Source organism: Anabrus simplex, chromosome 10 (genome assembly GCF_040414725.1).
Source record: "Anabrus simplex isolate iqAnaSimp1 chromosome 10, ASM4041472v1, whole genome shotgun sequence".
NCBI classification, from domain to species: domain Eukaryota; kingdom Metazoa; phylum Arthropoda; class Insecta; order Orthoptera; family Tettigoniidae; genus Anabrus; species Anabrus simplex.
The window spans coordinates 32069265-32094272 of NC_090274.1; the positions used below are offsets into that span (position 1 = coordinate 32069265).

A 25008-nucleotide genomic window follows, 5' to 3' on the forward strand; every position below is an offset into this window, starting at 1 on the left:
GTGCGCCCACTTGTGTATTTCATTTAACAACACTTTGCACTCAGGAACGTACTGTATTCACTCTGTTCAGCAAAACGGAGATGGGACGTATGTTAATTAATTTACATTTGGACTGTACATTGTGTTCTATCTTTGGAACAAGGATTTGTGATGCAGTCAGCTGCACAGAGTTAGGTAGGTTGAAGTCCATTAAACCTGCACATCATTGGGACTAAGTCAATTTCATAACAGAAAAGCGAATCGCTCACAGATGTAGAACCAAGCATTGAAGAAACCTGAATAGTTTGGCAATGTAGTTGAGTATATTGCTATTGAGGAAGTATTTTATAAAAGTTGTGCTCATTTCAGGTTTGCTGAAATATGTTCTTGAACTGACCTGCAGATTTTAAAGTTCAAGCTAGAAGTAATGGCTAATTGTCGCAACCAAAAGCAAGAAACATTTGATAAATAAATCAGCATGCCTTCAACCCCTGAAAGTCTTGAAATCACTTCAGCAATTCGGTGACAGGCAATGTGATTACGTTGCTGTTGTGCAGCTGGAATCCTAACAGTTCCCTCGTCTCTCCTTGTCACCGTTCCACCCCTGGACTCGGCGTGCAAAGCTGGAGCGCTTCGCCAGTCCTGTTACAGAGACTTAAGAACATATAATAGCAGAGATGCCAACTTTGAAGAAAGGCAATTAACAATGCAGCCGTTAGGGCACTGGAGGGAGGAGGGGGGAAATTTTTTTTTTCTCCTCGAGATCTCACTAACTTACACATCATTGAAAAGTCAATGAACAACATACAATTCAACCAGATGTAACATATTCAAAGACTGGCATATAAACAGTGTATGATTCTTACCTGCTACAGGAACAGGCAATCTGCAGTACATACGAGGGGGGAATCAAATGTAAACAGGATTTTATTTTTCATTGAAATTCATTTATTGAAAAACGCAAGGCAATTACAATTTATTTTTCCATATAGTTTCCTGCTTTGGAAATGCATTTGTCCCAGTGTATGGGCAGCTTTTTGATGCCATCATCGTAAAAAGAACAGGGTCGTGTCACCAGCCAGTTATGCATGAAGTCTTCCACACTCTTCTTTTTTCGGTGATAAGCAACCCTCGCCTTGCTTAACAGCTTGCGGTAATAAGCAGCATTGATTGTGCATCGCTCATGCAAAAAAATCAATTAGCAAAATGCCTTACCGATTGAAAAAAATCCAGTTGCAAGAACCTTGCCAGCTGACAGTAGAGTCTTGGCTTTCACTGGTGCTGCCTCCCCTTTTCTCCATCACTCCTTACTGGCTTCGTTTGGATTCGGCAGTGTAGTGGTGGCTCCATGTTTCATCGCAGGTAAATGAAATGGCGTATGGCTTTTAGTGCCGGGAGTGTCCGTGGACATGTTCGGCTCGCTAGGTGCAGGTCTTTTGATTTGACGCCCCGTAGGCGACCTGAGCGCCATGATGAAGACAAGGCATGCACCCTGCCCCCTTGCCAGTGAAATCAACCATTGATGGTTAAAATTCCCGACACTGCCGGGAATCGAACCCGGGACCGAAGGCCAGCACACTAACCATATGGCCATGGAGCCGGACTTCGTCGCAGTTGATGATCTGACTCAAAAATGCATCACTTTATTCTGCAGACTTTGCTCCAAACGTCTCAACTTCAGATTTTCAGTCAAAAGGCGAGGGACCCATCTGGCACACACTTTACGGAACTGTGATGATTGCTTGCCAGCTCCCATAACTAATTCAGACTTGCTCTACAATTTCTGTTACTCTCGATCGTCGCCAGTAATATCTTTACCCGCACGAATGTTTTCGACTGTAACGCTAGTCAAGGACGGCGATTGTGTTGCTGATTTTCCACACGTTCTCGTCCTTCCTTGAAATTTTTATGCCAGGCAAACACGCGTCTTTGATAGTGTTTCATCACCGAACTCTGCAGTCAGTCTCTGGCAAATTTCCACCGCTGCGATTCCCTCACGAGCAGGAAATTTTTTAATTATGCGTTGCGCAGTGGAGGGTTGCACCTGTTCCTCCGCATCGTGAGCATTGCTGACGAAATGGTGGGAAATATCTAACAGCACACTCTCCCTGCTCCTAATGGTCCCGCCTAAGCATAGCAGAAGCGCGGGCCAGTCCTACCAACTGTTGATGTTCAGGAACGAAAATCCTGTTTATATTTGATCGACCTTCGTGTCTGATTGGAGGTTGAAGGATCGTTTCTCTTGTTGAGTACTATAGTTGCCCCCTTAGCAGCTTGTAGTTCCTATTTGGTAAACGTAAACTGGTGACATACTTTTTCTTTTGATATCATATGCATCCTCTGCAATAACAGTGCACTTAAGAGTTCGGTGTTCATATTAGCACGGAATTTAGTCTTGTTCTTCCTCACCAAACTAAAAGCTCTTTTGCACTAGAACGTTGGTATGGGGTACTAGAAGAATAGCCATCATTAGCTTACTCGGTGAAGAATACTTCCTTGTACCTGAAGCCACAGTGATCTTCGATGTTTTGAACGAAAGTCTGTCGGCCTTTTCATCCTTATCAGAAGGGAATGCATTAAATTGGAAACGACTAAACTCTGTTTCCATAGAATCAATTTCTTCTGATGATAGAATTTTAGGGAACCGGTCAGTCATAAATTCTACTGATAAAAAAACTCCTGGATTTCCTCTGGAAAACATCAGCAACTTCAGCATGTTCAAGAAACTTATCCCTAATTGTCCATTTGTTAACAATATACTCGCATGTTTTTGTGTAGAACAGTCTCACATCAGAGTAAAACTTCTTCAATATAGTTTCAGCTAGAGAAACTGCCCTTGTGTTTGCCCCAATGACCAACCCACTGTCACTTTTCTGTAACTTAGCAGAACTAAATTTCACCTGAAGCAAATTACTATCATCATCATCATCATCATCATCATCATTTCCCAACTCCAGTTTCCCGAGTGTGGTGTACAAGCGCTCGCCATCACCTTCTGTCTTCATACATCATCTGATCCAGTACATCCTCCCATTTGTATCCCCTCTCCTCCAGATCTGATCTTACAGTCTCTATCCAACGTTTTCTTGGTCTTCCTTGTGGTCTTCTTCCTATGAGATTAAGGTCGAAATATATTCTGGCAGGTCTTTCCCTGTTCATTTTCTTTGTGCCCATACCACTGAAGTCTGCATTTCTTTATGACACTGATAATAGGAACCTCAATACCAGCTACTTTCCTATTCACTTCATTTCTGATCTTGTCCTTTCTGGTTGTTTGGTTCATGGTTCTAATGAATCTCATTTCAGTTGCTTGGATTCTGCTGAAGTCTTTGTTTAGTAGGGTACATGTCTCTAAAACATACGTGAGGATTGGTACGAAGTAAGTGTGGTACATGATTGTTTTTGCTTTCTGTGGTATTTTGCAGTCCCAGAGGAGATTCCTTGACTTGACTGTAGAAGTTTGATGCTTTCTGTGTCCTGCTGAGTATTTCCTGCCTAACAGTGTTGTCTTTCGATATTGTGCTTCCGAGGTGCTTGAAGTGAGAAGCTGATTCTATTTTTGCTCCTTCAAGAAATATATTTGAGCTTGTTCCTTCCCTGTTGATGGTCATTTCCACTGTCTTCGTTTTGCTCATCTTCAGTCCAAAATTTTTGAATGTGTTGTTCCATTCATTAAGTTTCTTCTGAACTTCAGCTTCTGTCTCTCCCCATAAAAGCACATCAGCAAATACCAGGGCGTTTGGTTCACTGTCCATTTTCTTGATAGATTTGATGACCTTGTCCATTACTATCACGAACAGGAGTGGTGACAGAGCACTTCCTTGTTGGACACCTCTCTTTGTTTCAAACCATTTTGATCGTCCGTTGCCTACCTGGACACAGCTGTAGCACTTCTGGTATAGCATCTTGACTTTGTCAATTAAGTACTTTGGCACCTTTAGGTCTTCCAGACATTCCCATATCTTCTTTCGAGGAACACTATCATATGCTTTTTCAATGTCCATAAATGCAATCACTTGATTTCTTCCGTATTCCCAGTACTTTTCTGTCAGCATCTTTACTGCAAAGATAAGATCCACAGTTCTCCGACCTTTCCTGAACCCGTGTTGTTCTTCCTCAAGCAAAGGTTCCACTATCTTCCTCTTTTCTATGATCTTTTCCAGCAGCTTCAGTGAGTGTGACAACAGCGTGATGCCTCTGTACTTTCCACATTTCCGTCGGTTGCCTTTTTTTGAACAGCAGGATGATGACTCCTTTACTCCAATCTTCTGGAATTTTGTTACTTTCCCAAATCACTGATAACACTCTATATACCCAATTCAAGCCTGGTATTTCAGCTGCCTTTATCATGTCTGAGCTGAGATCATCAAAGCTTGGGGGCTTCCCATTTCGCATGCTCTTTAGTGCTGTTTCTACCTCAAGCCATGTTAATGGGTATTTGTTGCTTTTGGCTTCATCTACACTACAATCATTGGTGGTGGTGTTGCCCCCATCTCCATTTAACAGCATGTTGAAGTACTTCATTTCATCCCTGATCCCTTCCTCTGTTTGTATTAAGCTACCATCATCTGTTTCCAGTGCAAGGATGTTTATATTTTCATTTCTTTTACTGTTTACTATTTTGTATAGTAGTTTCCTACTTCCTTTGACAGTCTTCCTCTATCCTTGTAGTAAAGTCATCCCAGCACTTCTCCTTTTCTTCCTGGATCAGTCTTTTTACAGCCAGTTTCTTTTTCCGGTATTCCTATGCTAGATGTTCAATTTCTAATTCATTTCGTCTATCATCTGTTTTCTGTTTTTCGAGGTCTAATTTTCTTTTCAGTATATTTCTATCCTTTACTGCTGTCTTCACTTGGTCATTCCACCAAGGTGTTTCCTTCTCTTTTGGTGTGGCACTTGTTTTTCCACAAATTTCCGTGACTTCTTTTACAAGGGTTTCTTTGAATAAGGCCCATTCTTCTTCTACTCCCCCTTTCTTAGTTTTGGGTAATTTAGCTGTTATCCTTGCTTCATAGTTTCCTTTCTTCTCCATGTCTTTCAACAGCCATGTCTTAATCTTGGGCATTTTCTTTTGTTTAATTTTGGGCACATGAACATCTTTTAGGTCAGCGATTAATAGCCGATGGTCGCTATCTAGGCACTCGCTGGGTATGACTTAAACATCTGTAACATGCTGACCCGCTTTTCTGTCAGTGATGATGAAGTTGATCATAGTCTTGAGCTTTCCATTCCAGCTGTATCTCGTTATTTTATGGCTGTCCCTCTCCTGATACCATGTGTTCTGGATGATTAAGTTGTTTCGCACACAGAAATCAATCAGGTTCTCTCCTTCAGAGTTTCTGTTACCATAGCCATGGGGGCCAACGATGTTTTCACAATCTAGTCTTTCTTTACCAACTTGGGCATTCAGATCATCCATAATGATTGTGTTCTCTGTTATTTGTTCCTCAAGTTCGATAAGGAATTGCTCTTTCTCTTCTGTGGTACATCCTGTCTGCGGTGCATATACTTGCAGGAGAGTTTGATGTGCATTACCAACACTTAGTCTCGTCTGGATGATCCTATCACTCACATATTTGACATCTGTCTGTGTGTCTATATCTTTATGAAGGAGGAAGCCAACTCCATTTTTGGATTCATCATTGTTCCCACTCCAGTACAGCACATATCCATTTCTCAAGGGCTTCTTCCCATATCCTTTCCATTTTGTCTCGCTCAACCCCAATACCTTGCTTGAGCTTACGCCTCTCCATAAGGTCCACAAGTTCTTCATATTTGTTGGCGAGAGTAAGGATATTGAGTGTACCAATTTTCAGTCGCTCTTTCCTGAGAGGGTTGTGTACCTTCTGGTATCTCCGATGAGCATCAGGCTTTTGGCCATCATAAATTTGGACGGTACGAGAGGAACTGCCATGTCCGGTAATTAATTTATTCTTCCATCCGAGGCTTGTTTTAGATTTGAAAGCAATATATTCATACTCAACTGTTGACTTGCTAGGCCTAACACAGTTGAGGATTTTCTTTCGGGGTTTACTCCCTTAGCCTATGAAGATCCCTCTTCTCCACAAGGCAGTGGTGTCCTCTTCTAATTTTCCCCAGGGAGGATGGGTTGCCTCATCCACCATCTCTGCCAAAGATGCCGTTAAGGTCTTCACCCGTAACCCTGGGCATGGGTTCCACGTTATACCCCGTGCTGCTGGGTCCCTGTCTGAACTTAGCCATCCTTTCACACTGGCCTACTGGTGTGGAGGATGCCCACCCCCGCAGTGTGGATGCGCCAGGCAAGAATTACTCAAGTGGAGAACAGGGAAGGTGACCCTCTCTCCCTTGAGCCGGGTTAATGGTTGTGTATGATGCCACAACCAAAGCAAATTACTATCAGACTCTGGAACAGAGGATGCTCTCACAAAGCGAACAATAAGGTCGTTGAAAAATTCATTTAACTTTGAATGAAGTTCATGAATAAGTGGTGTCTCTTGTTGGAGGAATGAATTTTAGGAGTTGAAAAGTGGAAGAACAGAGTTGAGAAACAAAAGGTAAAGCTTGGAATAGTATATGGATTTTCAAATTGTTCCTTAACTTTGACATTTTGAGTTGGCCTTGTCAGAATCTGATTCACAGAAGAACATAAACACTGTAGAAGAGATAAACACCTGATAGAAACATACTTCAAAATTTTGTGAGGCTTTTCACCAAAGTGTTCTTGGCATACCTTTAAAGCATTTTGCCTCATTGAACTCTTCAGCAAATAGTAGTAAATATCAATTGAAAACTGTTCATTATTAACATTTACAGGAGCACTGCACCCCTTTTGAGCAGATAAGTGCACAAGATGACAAGCACAGCCTTGCACAAAAATATTAGGATTTCCTTTAAAAATCAAGGAGCTCGTACCTTTGGAAACACCAATCATAGTACTCACATTATCACATGCTAAACCTACGTCATTATCCCAAGGAATCCCCTCTTCTTCAGTTCATCATCCAAAACTTTGAATATTCCTTTGCCTGTATTGTCGTTGGATTCCCGAATTCTAAGAATTATCATTGAAATTTGCGTAGATTCCCCATCGAAAAGCATCATAATTAATGGGTAGAACTTTTTGTCATTCATATCGTTAACTGTCTTCTGTTGCCATGGCAAAGGGCTGGTACTTCATTAACCCTGTTACCTTTCCCTCAACTGTAGAAGCCAAAATTTTTAACTAGTTCTCCCCTTTTTGTTCTCGCACAACCGTACTTTGAAGCTATTTTCGAATCGGGAAACATTTTCTTGAAGAAACGTCCCGCATGGTCATTGCAAGCTAAAGGCAATTTGTGTTTGTCAAGAAAAGTCGTAAAAAATAATCCCGCGTTTGTTACTGAGCTTTCATCTTCCGAGGATTTAGCAAAAATGGTTAAATTCTTGTTTGTGTCCTTCAGCTTAACTGTATCCATATGAATTTTGCTAGCCACGTGTTTACGACAGTCGCCTTGTCCACCCTGCACAACTGAAAATCGCGGCTACACACACTACAAAACACGTGTGAGGAAGATTTTTAAGAACACGGTAAACAGGGCCATTCTTTCGAGTATTTCTCCCTAAATTTTTGAACTATTTTTGGTTTTTTACTAGCGTCACTCGTCACGGTAACGCCACCACACGTATTTTCCTGCACAAGAAATCGTTTCATTGTTTATTTCAAACTGTTTGCATTATGTAACACATGATTAGCATATATCGTAGAAGAGCAATATATGTAAATTTGGCAACCAAAATCACAATAAATACTTCTTCAACAGTCACGCACACACTTTGACGCCAAAACAAAGACAAAAGTACTCAGATACTTGCATGGAAGTCTGATTATGTGACAATCAAAGGCAACAACTCAGCAAGATATCACTTCACAGGTGGCTATTTTTCCGGTACTGGAAGCACACTGTGTTTGGCGCGTAAAAACTCGAAATATTCTTAAATGAGGTACAGGAAAGGGCAGGGGTATAAATGATTACTGAGAAATCCGAAAATAATATTCTGAGAATTCAAGCTGAAATGGCATTTCTCGTGTATCCTTTCGAACACTTCATACACTTACATTTAAAAAACAAGAAAAAATTGTAATTTGTGGTGTGTCATTCGTAAAGACGTAATTAAGATGGGTAATTCTTAATTATGATTGAATCGTAATAGATGGCATCTCTGCAATACGATAAACGCTATAACAAGTCAGTGTGCAAAGGAGGGTATACAGACAGAGGAAATAAGGACAAACGTGAAAACACAATAGAACAAAGACATTCACTTCATTTTCATACTCTGTTGTCTTCACATAGATGAACTCTTTCATTATGTCTTCTACAGCCATTTTTTTTTTCTCAGTGTGCAGTGAGCTTGTTTCTGCTTCCCTCGTTTATCAGGCATCAACGCTCACCTTGACAGTAGAATAACACCCACGGTATCCCTTGCCTGTCGTAAGAGGGGACTTGGGGCTCTTAACTCGGGAGCATAGGTTTGCGACCATGGGCCGTTAGCTGAGTCCGGGCATTACTTCTATGTGCCTCTCTCCTTACTTTAATCTATCCTATCCGACCGCCCTTGGTCAAGTCTTTTTCTTTCCCAACCCTGGCGGTATTACGTATGGAGGCCTAGGGAGTCTTTCATTTTCCTGCCCTTCGTGTCCTTTGTCTTTCTTTGGCCGATACCTTCATTTATTTGAAGTGTCAGATTACTTCTATTATCTCTCTCTGATTAATGTTAATAGAGGATGGTTCCCTAGTTGTTCTTCCCGTTAAAAGAATTGCCACCACCACTGCAACTTCATTCTTGATGTGGGTGTATACTTTACAGAGAAAGGTGTATGAGCACATGGAAAGGGAAGAAATAAGGATGAATGCAGGTGGTATAACTTTGAACATAGGACAAGCACTGAACAAAAAATATCCAACCAGCCAATATGAGTGAGAAGAAACAAGTGACAAATTGAGTCAATTATCACTTTACTTCTCGCAGCCCAGTACTCGCTACATTCAGTTGCGCTCTGAACGACTGTCGTTGTTTACACGCTCGCGCCCTTCTTGGGAAGGATGTTGTGAAGCTGTGGTTAGAGCTGTCAGCCTCTGTACTGAGGAACTAATGAGTGAGGTTCTTCGATGGCTGGGGGTGGTGATTATTGTTACACGATTGGTCTGGATTGGTTCTTGCCGTGCAGACGGTTACGATAGCCACTAGTTTCGTGAGGAAGCACGATTGGTTTGGACGGTTAGGATTCTTGCTGTGGACAAGACCATTGGTCTGGACGGTTACAAGCCGCATTGTTATTTTACATGGTGCTTTTGTTTGTGCTTTTATTCAGCCGGGGTTGGTAACGCGATGTATTTATCAGCATTGATGGCAATGACGTCACATTCCGTTCAAGTTGACCAATGAGAATGCAAGATGCTACATTAGCCATAGACGATGGCGGCTGCTGCTCTTTATTAAGTTATAAAAGTAAATTTACTTCTTCGGGAGGGATGGTGGGTTCCTAGACATGGCAATGAACACATCTGTTCTCTAAAAGGAATTCCAAGTAAGATTTGCATTATTTTTGCTTCCTTATAATGTTATAAACGTTGGGCTGGGAGATGTAAAGTTATACCATTGAGTCATAAATAGTAAATTAGAATATGAATAGCATAAACACAGTGATAGTGACTGAGGTAATTGGGGACAACAAAATGAAGAGACTAGGGTAAAAGTTATGAAGCAGAAAGAACAGCTTTGCACATCAAGGCTTAAGATCTCTTGAAATGGCTCGTTTATGAGTGTTGAACCCCACTTCCTGGTGAAGTTCGGAAGGAAAAATAATCTTGTCGAGGGCTGACAAGAAATAGATTGCACCAAGCAAGTGGCTGCGCGGTTTGCTTCACTTAGCTATCAGCTTGCATTTGGAAGAGCCTTTAGATCTAATATTTTTCAATAACGCCCATAGCTTTGATCATTTCTCCATTTAATTTCATCGGCATCAGCTGATTTTCTGGTTTTGATGTATTTTCTGGCATATTCCACGTCATTCAATGTTTTAATCCAAGGCAAAGCCATCTCCGTACTGGCCATGAAGGCCCTTTGAAGGGGTGGTAGGCAAAGGCTTCCACTATCTGTAACCTCATCACTGGATGGGGTATAGTGCTTAGCTCTACGCCCGGCTGCCTTTGCCCCCAGGAATTAACCTGGTACTCATGTTTTGTGTAGGCTGAGTGAACCTCAGGGCCATGTGCAACTCCGGAAGTGCAAATATAATTTCTTAAATTTTACGACTTCCTGACGGGCATTCGAACCCACGTCCTTCCAGCATTCAGTGTTAATTCTGAGTAGTTGTCAGATGCAGATGGATATGAGACATTGCTGTCTTCTTGCATAGGCTGTATATAATTCACATTTAGCAGTTCATCAGAGGAAGTCTTCCAAATTTCTTTCATCTTATCATCCGTGATCAGATTTTCACTATCAACTCCTATAGTCCGTTTTGGTTGAAAGCGTCCTGCGCGAGAAATGGTTGCGCATGCAGTGGTGGGAGCTATCGTCCCCCCACTCCTACAGCAGGTCCAGTCGCCAGGCTAGCGCTGAAGTGAAAACGTCTCTCAAGCGGCGCGTGTTGTTACGTGCGGGCTAAGTTGAAATTACTGAAGTGACGAGCATGGCTTCTAGGTCCTCTTCTAAATCTGGGAGACCACTGCGAGGCTAGGCACGTGAAAGTGTTTATACCATGAGTGAACATATGAAACATATCATCCAGATCTCAATCACACTGAGTCGGTTTGGGGAGATATCAAAGGAGAGGTCCGTGATAAGAATATATCTCACCGGGCGAGTTGGCCATGCGCGTAGAGGCGCGTGGCTGTGAGCTTGCATCCGGGAGATAGTAGGTTCGAATCCCACTATCGGCAGCCCTGAAGATGGTTTTCCGTGGTTTCCCATTTTTCACACCAGGTAAATGCTGGGGCTGTACCTTAATTAAGGCTACGGCCGCTTCCTTCCAACTCCTAGGCCTTTCCTATCCCATCGTCGCCATAAGACCTATCTGTGTCGGTGCGACGTAAAGCCCCTAGCAAAAAAAAAGAATATATCGCAATTAAAAGTAATACAGCATAATTATTTTTTTAGCATAAAAATGTGTGCCATAGCATCTCTAATGCCTTCTCTGTTCATAAATGAGGCGCTCCTACTCCCAATATAAATAAAAATGCTTATTCTGTACGAAATATTTCTCTGTCTTATAGATCACTCGTGACTTGACAGCAGACACACTCGACAAAAAGGAAGCTCTTTGCGGATATTGCTTGCACAGTATTCGCAAGACAAACGGAAAAAATGTTGCGACCATGTAAAAGACACTGAGCAGGAATACTGGGAGCGTGACAACACCATGCATAAGGAATTAGAATTAGACCAGTCCGACATCAACCTCGGTGAAACTTCAGATGACACTGATTCAGACGAGAGTGAAGATTATTCTGAATAATTTGTAAATACGATCCCTGAACTCCGAATATTAAACAAACGTGATCATAGAACACGTAAGAAGTCCGATAATATTTTTGCTCTGATTTTATGAGACAGATTTATATTGTCTATTGTTCCGGAGCATTTTGTTGCTGTTTTCGTTGTTGTTTTTGTTGCTGCTGTTGCTGTAGGAGACCTGTTCTCTCAGTCATAACAATAGCAGGTTATTCAAGAGTATTATATATTATTATATTTCTTCTCATGGACAAGAAAAGTAGACATTGTTAATGTTATTATGAAAGTAGCTGAAGTATTTCTACTAATGCTTCTTCTCTGCATTTTCCCGACAAATTTGCATTAATTAATCTCTTTTATACGTATTTCACTAGAAATCACGTTAAGTAGATTATATCTCCAGGCTGTCAGTAGAAACAACTTCCTCCTATTCGTTAGGCGATTGATGAACTGATAGCGCGTACCGATGTGCCTTTCCTTGGTATACAGTACAGTACAGTTTCAAACGAACTTCCTTTATTCGCAGTATTACCAGTTGCAAGTTACTGTCTTATGTTCAATTGATTTTCTACCAAATGGTTCAAACCTTTCAATTTTATATAACAGATTTCATATTCGTAAGAATGTATAAGAATAAATTAAAGGCTCCAGAGTGCCAAAATATTGACCTCCACTTTTACTATACACTGAGATTTATTTCATGTTGTGTCGAAAGCATCATCCGATATGAATTCTTTTAGGCATGACCCTCTGATTTCTTGACGTCACCAACATTTACGACGAAAGTTACGAAGTATTTCCGTACTGGAATAGAACTGAAATTTTAGAATGTTATGCTCAAAGGCCTGTGTAGTTAATTGACAAGGTTTTAAGGCAGACAATCGAAATATAAGACTCGATTTGTACAATGTACGGTACTATTTTATTTTCACTAGTTTATCATATTAAGTAATTCCTACACCTTTGAGTTAGTGTGATGTATGTACACCGATGAGCCATTGCATAATGACCACCCCGACCCGGGAACGTATCGCGCCTAAGCTTTCCACACTATTTCAGTCAGTTCCCAGGGCTACGTCCGCTGCCTGAACTCGACTGTCAGCTGGAGGAAAGGTTCAAGTTTTTCCCCCACCACCAGCGCGAACGCTCCCATAGTTCCTCGCACACGAGGCTAGGCCACACCTCCGGTCGTCCAGAAAGACGCTTACTACGAAGATGGACTATAGGTATTCGGAGTGTTCTTTATGTCTTTTCTGTTTTTTCATCGTTGCGTATAACATTTTCTTTTTGCCATTAAAATTGCTCCACTTGTTCAGCCAGCCGCTTCCCTGATTCTTCTGTAATAACTTGTCTTCCTTGTTTTTTTAGCAACTCCGTACAATTCCATTTTATGGTCAGTCTGGTCTTTGAAATATTTTCTAAACATGTTCTTGTTGAGGGGAGCATTATCATTGGCATATGGCAACAAGTTAGGTGCATATATACAAGTATATCGTATTTACAAATATACACAGACAAGAAACATGTTTTATAGCAGAATGTCCAGTTGGGTGATCCACTGTATGGCTTCCTCTGTTAGTTTCAAAAAGTCACTCGGGCTACCTGTGTAGGAACGTTGTGTACATTCACGTACAATATGGGGGATCATTTGCCGAGATGCACCACAGTCGCACTCTGGTGATGAAGTATGTTTCCACTTATAAAGGGCATCCCTGCACCGTCCATGATTTGTTCTCACCCGATTCAGAGTGGTCCAAATCTTACGGGGTAGATGATGTCTACCAGGAAGATGTTTACCATACAAGATGTTGTGTAAGGAACTGTCTGTGGAAACTTTCCAGCGACTTCTCCATTCTTCTAAAAGGTGAAAATTCCCATCAGCCAATGTGACAGCATCACGCAAAGATGGATGATGAGATTTAGCCTCGTTATCTTGAGAACAGGAATTTCATCCAGAACAGGCAGTTTAGGGTTCATTTCTATCTTCTTGAACTCTCGAATGAGAGCATTTGATCTTCTTTAATCAGGAGGCATTATTCCTGACAGAATTGGGAGCCAATATAGGGGTGTTCAGTCATTCCTCTATGGAGTTTCCTTCCATTTCCTTGTGCCACTGGTTTGTCCACACCTTCTCAGTTATCGTTACTAGATTTTCTTTCAGATCTTTCCATTTCTTCTCAACTGTTTTTACATCTGTCTTTAATAGTAATATTTTGATGTTATCTTTGAACTCTAGTACCGTATTTATTCGCATATCGGCCGCACTTTTTATGCCAATTGTATGGTCCTAAAATTGCGGATGTAGCTGTTATGTGGAAAGTTTCCAGACAAAATGTTTTAAAGACCTGGGGACATATCGTAGCCATTGAAACTACGGGGCACGTTTAAGTATCGTTTTGATATTCCACGGATGCAGCACTGCAGTCGGCATTCCGTGCATGCGCGCTGTGTACCTGCATCTATTGGCAGGGCTGAGATGCCATTACGGCAATAGTCGTTCTTGTGTACGTTTGTTATCAAGCATTTGAAATGGCCTCTCCGATAGAGAATCCCGCCGACTGTGAAGGTCCGGTCTGTTATTCATTTTCTGAGTGCAAAAGGTTTGAAGGCTATCAATATTCATTGTGAGATCTATGCAGTTTACAGACCAAACATTAAGAGCGATGGAATGGTTAGGAAATAGGTTCAAGCATTTAAAGGTGGCCGCAAAGTTGTTGCATTATGAAGAACGGAGTGGGCGACCTTCAGTTATTAGTGAAGATTTGGTGCAGGCAGTTGACCGAGCAGTGAGAGAAAACAGACGCTTTACGATTACGTTGTTATCTGACGTGTTTCCTCGGAATGGTTAGGAAATAGGTTCAAGCATTTAAAGGTGGCCGCAAAGTTGTGCATTATGAAGAACGGAGTGGGCGACCTTCAGTTATTAGTGAAGATTTGGTGCAGGCAGTTGACCGAGCAGTGAGAGAAAACAGATGCTTTACGATTACGTTGTTATCTGACGTGTTTCCTCAAGTTTCTCGAAGTGTTCTTTATGAAATTGTGAGTGAACTATTACAGTATATTACCGAAAGGTGTGCTCACGCTGAGTACCGAAAATGTTGACGGAGGAGCACAAAAGCAAACGTTTGGGCAGTGCCTTAACTTTCCTGGAGCATTACCATGAGGAAGGTGATGATTTTTTGAGTCAAATTGTAACGGGGGATGAAACCTGGGTGGCCTACGTTACCCCTGAATCAAAACAGCAGTCTATGGTATGGCGACATTCAACTTCACCCAAGAAAGTGAAGTTCAAGCAAACAGTGTCAGCCCGGAAAATAATGTGTACCGTGTTTTGAGACAGAAAGGGGTGTTACTGGTGGACTTTTTGCCCCATGGTGAGACAATCAATTCAGCAACTTATTGTGAGACCTTAAACAAATTGCACTGCTCAATTCAGAACAAAGGCGTGGCATGCTCAGCAAGGGCATTGTTTTGCTTCATGACCATGCACGCCCACATGCGACTCATCGAACCCAAGACCTCATCACATCATTTCGCTGGGAACAACTCAATCACCCTTCATACAGACACGATCTTGCACCCAGTGATTACCACTTGTTCCTGCATTTGAAGAAACATATGGCTGACAAATCAGTCGGCCAACGTCTATGAGGATGGTAAGCAAAAGCTCGTACGATATGACAAGTGACTCAATATTGGTGGGAATGTTGAAAAGTAGAGTGATGTACAGGCTTTCATATAAAAATAAAATTGTTAAAAAAATCTGTTTTTCATTTATTTCAAAAGGGTACCTACTTAAAAAACATGCCTCGTATTATTAGAGAGGTACTTAAATAACATCTCAAACAGATGCCGCGCAATTCCCATGCGGCTTTTGAGTAGTACAACATTATTACAATAGAGGCTGAGACTGGTACATCCACTGTTAAATTAAGCATGGTAAGTATTGCACGAAAACATAGTTAAAATGAGCAGCGATTTCAATACAACTTCACCAAAGGCTATAATGGAATTTATGGTCTGTTGTTACGTATGATGACGTCGGACTGGGAGCAGGCGGTGATGATGTTGCTTTTTACATCACATGCTGTAGAAATATTAATTGCAATTTTATGTTATCCAGTCCATTATAATTAGTCCAATTACTTGAAACAAGTTACCATGTGCCTGAAAAACAATAACTACCGGGCGAGTTGGCCGTGCGGTTAGGGGCGTGCGGCTGTGAGCTAGCGTCCAGGAGATAGTGGGTTCGAATCCCACTGTCGGCAGCCCTGAAGATGGTTTTCCGTGGTTTCCCATTTTCACACCAGACAAATGCTGGGGCTGTACCTTAATTAAGGTCACGGCCACTTCATTCCAACTCCTAGGCCTTTCCTATTTCATCGTCACCATAAGACCTATCTGTGTCGGTGCGACGTAAAGCCATTAGCCAAAAAAAGAAGACCAATAACTGTACTAAATGCCGAGGTAATAGTCTAAACTTAGATCATTACTCGAGGACCATGCTTAAAAGACGACAGGTTTTTACCAGCTTACTTGCATGTCATCACGACAAAAGCCGAGTGTAATTTTCAATCACAGCTTAATTTTTCTAAACCACAAAACTGACGTCAAATTTGTAGTCAGTCTGATGAACTAGTAGGAGATGCGAGCACTATGTTCTTGCATCAGTTTGTTTCTGTTCCTGGTCTGATATTCTTCCTTCGCTTTCTCGCACATTGTCGTGAATGCCATTGCGAGCTCGATCACGTCCGTGTGCTGAGCTGGTAGTGCGTCACCCATTTACGATCATCATGTTACTGATATGGCATTGTCAGCAAAACACAAAATTACTCAGTGATACAGTAGTGCATACTGTATTAAATGAGTTAATGTTGCCAATGTTGTTGAACTTATATCACAGAATATTTCACCGGATACACTCAAAATATTTTAACGTACGTTCTTCAGCAGTGTTTTTGAATGACATGGTACTGTACGATTAAAATAAAATGTGTTACGGAGATTCCGTGGAGCAGAAAGAGGTGAAAGAAGGTGCTGGTGGGAATGGGTCTTATCTACTATATCAAAGATTAAGTTGTTTTCAGAAAACAAACTTAACAACTTTTCACTTAATGAAATAACAATGACACATTTGGATATTAAAATAGAGAACCCCAGAATAGGGAATTTAACAGTTTTGGGCTTCATGCCCCCTAGTTTACAAATTGGTATTATTTAGACAAGGACAGAAATCTTCCAAATTCCAGAGCACTTTGCTCCAAAGGTTACATACGTATAGCCTTCTAGAGGAAATTGACAATCTCAGAAAAGAGCTTGCATGCTCAACAACTTTAACCAAGGAGACTGCGCTCTTGATTTCTTACCGCCTACTCAAGGCAATATTACACAAAATATAACACCTTCCGGCCTCTCTAGGCCCAACCTAACATTTACAATTTGTAAACTGGGGTATCAATTACCCAAACTAGTGGGCCTTCGTGGAAAGAAGAACAGGTTAAATTACTGGCCCGAACACAAAATTAATGTAGGCGTACTCCTAGAAAATTAAAAACCCTAATTGGGCTCTTGGCCTGATGATGCAGAGGCTAATCCCAAGCTACTGAAGTGACTAGAATGGAGGTTAATTTAACACTTTACAGAAAGGAGAAAAGGTTAAAAAGTCATAGTCACCTCAAACTAAGTTGAAGGGGAACTCAAGAGGGTAACGCACTTTCTATCCCCATTTACAGTTTAAGATTTTTATGAAATTTTACATTCGCCGAAAGAAAGTTTACATTTTAGAAAACAGGAGGTTACATAGTTAGAAATTATAACCTTCCCCTCGTGTAAGTCTGCGGAGGTAGCTACAGAAAAATAAGACTGGTGGCTATTACCATGGCTGTTGGCCTGCCTGGCGAAGAATGAGGCCTCCTGTCTTAACACACACTCTCTCAGAAATACGGCGATCAAAAGACAAGGTTGCCTGCAAGGCCGCAGCTTATATACGCGAGGGGACGGTTCTAGAGGGTTCTGGACAAAGCCTGGACACGCCCTCTCATTTTTATTGGCAAATTCAAAATGAACAAGAAATGTGTGATTGGTTGAAAATTACAGAAAATTCATGATTGGCCAGATTAAAAAACTGGCAGAATGAGAAAGAAGTGTTGCAAACCTTGAAATAACAAAATAAATGAACATTAATTTAGTTGGGAAACGAGAGAACAAAAACCTTCTTTAAATCACTAATCTTCCGTCTTACACCAGAGTGCATGACATCAGTTTTTTGTTTTGTTTTTTGTAAAGACATCTAGGGAGGGAAGTTTAAACTTATTGAAGTAAACAAACATAAAGCAAATAAATCCAGTCAGTTTAGGCAACTTTGCAATAACATAGTTACTCAATACTCCAACGGTGACATCTTCAGGTCAATGTCCCAACTTCATGCCATAGGTTTTTCACTTTTTTTTTTTTTTTAGAGAGATAGCGTTCCTTAAGGCGCTTCTTTTACATGAGCGGAGTTGAGGTGTACCTCTTTGTTCAAAATGTATTCTCCAAAGTGTCTTAAATGTAAACAATGTAGCCCCTCCGCAAGTGAAAGGCCTATAGTTGGGGTAAATTACGAATGCAGTATAAAGTAATAAATAGCCTCCGTGTACAGTTTTTCAATCATTCTTTGTTTTTGTACATTGTATACTCTGCTGAAGAACATTTAAGCAGAATCACAAGCATTGTGGCTTTGGGAATGTGATGTTCTTCAGTAATGTTTTGTGTTTAAATATGACATATGGAGGTAGTTTATGGCCATCAGCAGTAATGGCCAACATCATCGCACAACGTAACTTTTTGTTGCCATTAGTTTTAATTAGAACACTTGCTGCTCTCTTCTCAGAAACAGCCGTGTTCCTTGGCATGTCAAAATACAGAGGGGTTTGGTCGGCGTTACTGATATGCAAGAGGAAATAAGAGTTCTGAACCTGATCACATGCCTGTAAAACTCTTTAACTTATCGGAGCATTCGTTAGGCATTGTTTGGCACAAGGATTTTTTCCACCACAATGACAGGTTATTATGCCACATAAACTGAGTAACCCACCCACGACTTGCCTTGCATAAGTTTTTATAGGATGTTGAATAAGTTTCCCGGACTAAATTAGGATCGCGCAATTTCACATACTTTTAGTTGTAACATTTAGTGAGAAACACTGCAACCGCTGTTCCACATCTCTTTCACCCATTCCAGTAACACTTCAACAGCCAAGAATTTGCCCTGTTTTGGGCCACGATATGCCACTTGCTGCTTTCTCAAATTTTTCACTTGTTTTTCGAGAAAACAGAAAACTCATGGCCCCCTATTCTGTTATTATTTTTGTCCATGAATTTCACCACGTTTAACTTTCATGAAGCCATGTAACTGTTAACTATCCCCATGACGAATATTTACTTTTAAGCTCCACATATCTAAGTAGATTAGCTTCATGTTCCTAATTGATGTTAGACAACTATGGCAAGGGTTTTAGTTCCACCTAATCAGTACCACTTGGTTGAGTTCATGCTGTGTGTGGAAGTGGCCTTTTCCGTTTATTACTACAGACGCACATTCTTGCGACAAGCCCATGAATTGTATGTGCGGCTCATAATCGGCACAAACTTTTATGTGAATATTCGATTTTAAAAAACTCGGGGTGCGGCTGATACATGAGGAATATGGTGTTCTATCATTGTCCTTCAGCTTCCATGTCTTGAGTTTCTTTTCCTATGCAGTTCTTACTTCTTTAAATTGATTGAACTTGAGGCATCCAGTGAGGAGACTATAATCTCTTTCCAGCACTAGGTATCACTTTTTCATCCAACAATCTATTGTGCAGTTGTTTCTCAATTAAAAAATAGTCTGTAGGCGATTCACTTTTTCTATCCTATCCATACCTTGTGATCTTATGACTTTTTTTTGTTTTTAATACCATGAGTTAACAACCCTTTTGCTGAAAACAATGCTTGTTACGAAAATTTCACATATGCCTTGGATGATACATGATGCTCACAATAAGATGACTATTGGCAGGAAATCGGATATGATAATTGATGCATAGAACGTATGAACTATGTATAAATCTGGATCTTTTAGAATGTTAAGTCAGCAGTTAGAAAAACACGAAATTGTAGTTGCAGCAATACAGGAAACAAGATTATTGGGAACAGATATACAGGATATGGAAAAGTGGACTTTTTTTAAGTTGTGGTAAAGAAAACGGATCACATGAGTTTGGTAGTGCATTTTGTGTGTTGAATAACTTCCTCTCTTCGGTCATCTCCTTTGAACCTGTTAACGAAAGACTGTACTATTTAAGATCCCAATGGTTTAATTTGTCTTTAATAAAGTGTCGTGCACCAACGAATGAAAAAGATGATATTAAGGATACCTTTTATGAAGATTTATCAGAATTATGGAATAGAGTGCCACGCCATGATAAGATGATATGGGAATATAATCAAAGTATTCACTATTTGTTTATTGATTTCCTGAAAGCATACGACTCAATTCATAGAGACAGTGCAATGTCATGACAGAATTTGGCTTCCCTTTTAAAATCATTAACCTGTGTAGACTGTGTATGGATGACAATACAAGTAGAATTCTCCTCAATGGGAAAAGATCCGACCCTTTCCAAAACGGACCTGGTTTAAGACAAGGCGATGCCGTATCCTCTCTTCTTTTCAATATTGCTCTTGAAAAAGTTATTAGATCACTGAAATTAGTTCTGGCGGGAATACATCTCGAACAGTATTATAAAGTGCTTGAGTACGCTGATGATATTGTACTCGTAGGGAGAAATGAGATTGAAATATGGAAATTGTTCATTGAACTTGAGACAGCGTTAAAATTGGGCCTCAGAATTAACGACCAAAAGACTCGTTATATGATAATAAAGAGGAATATTGATGTGAATGAGAACTGGTCACCTCTTTATTGGTAAACATACTTTTGAACGAGTTAAGCTTTTCAAGTTCCTACGAGTTATGATTAGCGAACAGAATCAAAGAGAAGTGAAAATCAGTTAGAATACAGAATGCTAACAAGGTGTGCTACTCTCTACAGCTTCTATTTGTATTAAAATTTTTGACGAGAAATACAAAACTGATAATATACAATACTGTGATCAGGCCAGTTCTAACTTATGGTTCAAAATCATGGAGTTTAAAAAAAAAAAAATCAGTTGCAGGTTTCGAAAATAAAGTTTACAGGAAAATTTTTTGACCGTACTTTGATTCTATATCTCAAACCTGGAATAAGAGATCAAATAAAGAAATACACTCACTATCACAGCAAGCACCAACAAGCATCATCATCAGTTCCAGGAGACTTCAATGGGCTGGTCATCTTCCAAGGATGGGAAGTGATAGGATGGTCTTGTATTTGTATGTTCAGTCTCCAGCCCTAAGGCTGGTAGGATCCTCAACAGCTCCGCCATCAGCTGTCATAGATGGCCTAGGCATTACTGAAAAGGTGTACTAGGGAAATGAGGAGTGAGGTAGTTTCCCGTTGCTTTCCTCGCCGAGCCAGAAGTTGCTATTACATATCAGTCTGCCAAGCCCACTGAAACGCATGCACCAACTGATCCTACGAGCAACATTTTCACACCATTCATAGCAGGGACTGGCTGCAGAAGGAATGGCATTACTAGCATCGCTCATACCTCAGTCACTTTCATATTGTCAAAGCCAAGTATAAGACAGAGACAGATCAATGAAATTAACAAAATTACTCTAGGCATACCAGAAAACATAGTGCACTGTAAACACTATGTCTGTCTTTAAAGAATTAACAGGAAAATGACCAGTGGGAAGACCACGTAGCCACTGGAAAAACAAGATCTTCAAGCTATGTAGACATCCTAATGTGAACAACTGGCAAGAACTCGCCCAAAACAAAGTTCAGCCGAGGCAGTTTGTGTGATCGACATGGGATCTTCATGTCCCATAGAAGCCTGCTGAGTGAGTGAGAGAGAACAAATAATTCAGGTTCCCTGAGGGAATCTATATCCTTATCATTGACATATAGTACGATCACGAGTACAATATATAGTGACTCAAAATAAAATATGAATTATCAACCCAATAAATATGAATCCCAAACACTGAATATAAATATAACCAACGAACGAGTTAACACCAATGATGACGAGCATCTAGCCTGTTCATTAGTGAAGGCTGTCAAAGACATAAGAAAGCGTTGTTTTCTTCTTCTTCTTCTTCTTCTTCTTCTTCTTCTTCTTCTTCTTCTTCTTCTTCTCCTTCTTCTTCTTCTTCTTCTTCTTCTTCTTCTTGAAAACAAAATGCATATGATGTTTCTTGTAGAAAATATAATTTCACGGTCACATGGTGCACTTCATTTTTCAGTCAGGCCAACTATTGTACAGTATTATTTTAGTGAATGTAAGGCAAAAATCCAAATTTAGGACATAGCCCTGTAAAATCCCTGAGTAGGTTGAAACGTTGAAATATACCAATATCAAAAGTTCTTTGGAATTTCAAGCTATGCCCTTCCCAAATTTCAGCTGAATTGGTCCAGTAGTTTTCAAGCCTGTCTGGAACAAACAAAAACCAACTCATTTTTATTAATTGTATAGATATACATAGATTCATGAAGTGTGAGATTGTTGTGTTGGTAAAATGTACAAATGCGCTTCATTATCATTAACATTGGACTTAATATGGCATTGAGCAGATGTTTCCTCATAGCCAGTTTGCTTTGTATATGTCTAGCAGCTTGATCTGTTAGTATTTTTAGGAATTCAGCATGAGAAATTATTATAGTGCATAATTTGATTCCCCACATGCATTTTTTCACATTACTGTGTTTCTTGTGACCGCAGGATGCGTACGTGATGGGTACGAGTAATCTACAGCACCCCATTTCCGTAAACTTGCCTCTTTCTTTTTCATGTTCACATATACGAGCGTCGTTTTGTAACTCGTGGCCTCTTTGGTACATTGTCCAATAATGTTGCAACATGGCAAATCAAAGATGTGTGTTAGAAGGCCAAGACAATTTAGATCTCAATGCTGATGTAAGCAATGATATGTTACAAGAGCTAACGACAGGGGGCAATCAAAAGATATGAACATAGAACGTAGTGTTTTAGTATTTTATTACGTACAAACTAAACACAAACCCGCATTACAAAACGGCTAAACATCCTCCTAAATCGTTTTGTCTGGGTGCCAACTTATTGCCAATGATGGGAAAGATGTTAAATACCATAGTTGGTGTTAGATACATCAGCATGTAACACCCGTCGCCGATATGTCATTACAATGATTGCAAACCGCAATCCCACGCAACGGCTTTTTCGTTTTGAGGATCATATCAAAGCCTCATGGACCAAGATCTGGTGAATTTACAGGATGTTCCAGGCTCTGGGAAGTCCACTATGCACCCGGCCCTCACTTGTTATGCATCTCCATGCATCAGTTTTGTATGAGATGGTGCTATCACCTACAGCTTCTCAGAGCTTCACATGGCACCGACAGGTCTTTTTGCCATGGAGAATTGCAGTAATCACATATCACCACTGTTCCACTTATTTCCATCTTGGAGCATGGCTGGATTCACGCTGAATATGTCGGGCACTGGCATCTAGCCCAAGGATATGATCTGTTGGTGGCGTATGACATGGGGTTTCTCGACTTTGCAATGCTGCCACGTGTTCAGACGATATAACACCATTGCCATAACTATGTGAAATCAACTACATATGTATGAACACGTATAAAGTAATATTATTCAGACTCCATTTGATTTACTACTTTTTCACAGTTGTTACGTTCTCTTTGGTTGACAGTAGTGTGAAAATAGATGTTAGAGCAGCGCTCTCCTTCCTGTCCCCACTTACCTTACCGTGCCCAACAAATTGCATGCATACAGTATGGTGCTTTCAGTCCAGTTGTACTTCGTTGCATGCTACAAAATAAATTATTAGTTCCACTAAGTTGATTTATTCCAGTTTTCTGTCTTCAGATGTTCGGAATGGTGACCGTCCTTGGACTGGTGGTGCGGAATGTCCTGTGTGTGGGAAGTGGTTCAAGAGTGACCTGGTAGTGAATACCCACCTCAAGAACCATGTCGACACTCGCAGATACAAGTGTAAGCTGTGTAGCAATAAGTACAGACATCTCAGGAACTTGAAGCTGCATCTGGAGAGCCATGCTGATAAGAAGCCAATCGCCTGTGAAACATGTCACAAACTGTTCAGGAGCAAACTTGCTCTCAACAAGCATAGGCTCGCTCAAGAATGTGTGGAAGTGGCAAGCCGAGCAGTGATGACTAATCCTCATATGCACAGGGAACGTCTATAGAGTAAAGAATTTAAGGGAAGGTAACTTCCACGTTTGAAGATTGACTAGACTGACTTAAAATATGCTGAATGCTTGATTCAACTTTATTACCTCTTGTGTGTAAATTGTCATTCCCTGTGGGTTGTATCTATAAAATTTATTGTTTGTTAATGTGACTCTTTATTGTATATTATGTGTATATCGACGGCCTAGTTCAGTACCACGTATCTGACAATGCTGTTCCTCTTCATTATTTCCCATAACACTGGGCACGCCTCCCAGACGCATTTGGACATCCAGTCCATCACAACAATTTTCGTTGTTCATTTTGCTGTGCTAATGTGTAAGGAAAATGAACCTCACTGTACTGTAATGTAGGAATGTAGGAACAGCATTGTCAGATAAGTGTTATTAGAAATAGGCTGTCGATATGTTATTCTGAAAACTTGATGTCAGGGAAACTACAATTTGACAAGTACTATTGTCGACTACACAAAGAAAGAACCCAAATTCTGTTCTGCTTTGTTACCACTCTGTTGGTAGTCGGTCGGGTTTAGTAGACATTTACAGGCCTAAATGTCAAGGTTAGATGACAGTGAAATCTCGTGTCTACATTCATTGAAGTTTTGTTTTAACAAGTTGAATATTAAATCATCGGTGGGCAACATAAGCTGAGGGTTCTGTGTTAACAAGGTACGGAGCAAGTTTGTTTTAAAATGTTTATATGTATATTAAGAGGGGTGATGTGTTGAAAATTGGACTGCATTTAAAATGCCATGTGGCTGGTTCACAGTATATGAAATTACTACTTATGTGCTGAAAGAAGAAAACAAGAAAAAAGAAAGCATATTCTAGTGAAGCAAGCCATAAAACAAAATGGTCTCCAAGCCATGCCCTTTTTTTTTTTCATATCGCTCACCAAGTGATGTCACATGCCTAACAGCCAATCAGCGCTTGATCTATTGCTCTCGTTAGGGCCCTACTCCTGAGCTATTCAGCCCGACAGAAATATTAGATCTGTGATTCTAATTGTATTCCTGCTTAAGTGGGAGATAATGTCATATTCCCAATTCTGGATGTTGACTTGGAAAAAGATAGGAATGAAAGATGAAGTCTATTCCTGGTAGGTTTTATATATTTTATTATTTAAAGCCTGCAAACTCTGTGATTGCAATTGATACATTATTTTATAAAATGAAATTCAACATTAGTCAGCTGAAGTTTCTGGCACTGAGA

General features: G+C 40.4%; 1 protein-coding gene across 5 annotated transcripts in view; it reads left to right on the forward strand.

The window, feature by feature from the left end:
- The window catches only part of LOC136881973 (zinc finger protein 860), a 147436-nt gene extending 123493 nt beyond the window's left edge, over nt 1-23943 (forward strand). For 4 of the 5 annotated variants that reach the window (XM_067154446.2, XM_067154445.2, XM_067154449.2 and 1 more), the window contains one exon: nt 23442-23943. In XM_067154446.2, the coding sequence (XP_067010547.2) occupies nt 23442-23793 (352 nt within the window). In that variant the 3' untranslated portion in view covers nt 23794-23943. The remainder of the gene's footprint in view (nt 1-23441) is intronic. The other variant, XM_067154448.2, reaches the window with a different exon arrangement.
- The last annotated feature ends 1065 nt before the right edge of the window (nt 23944-25008 follow it).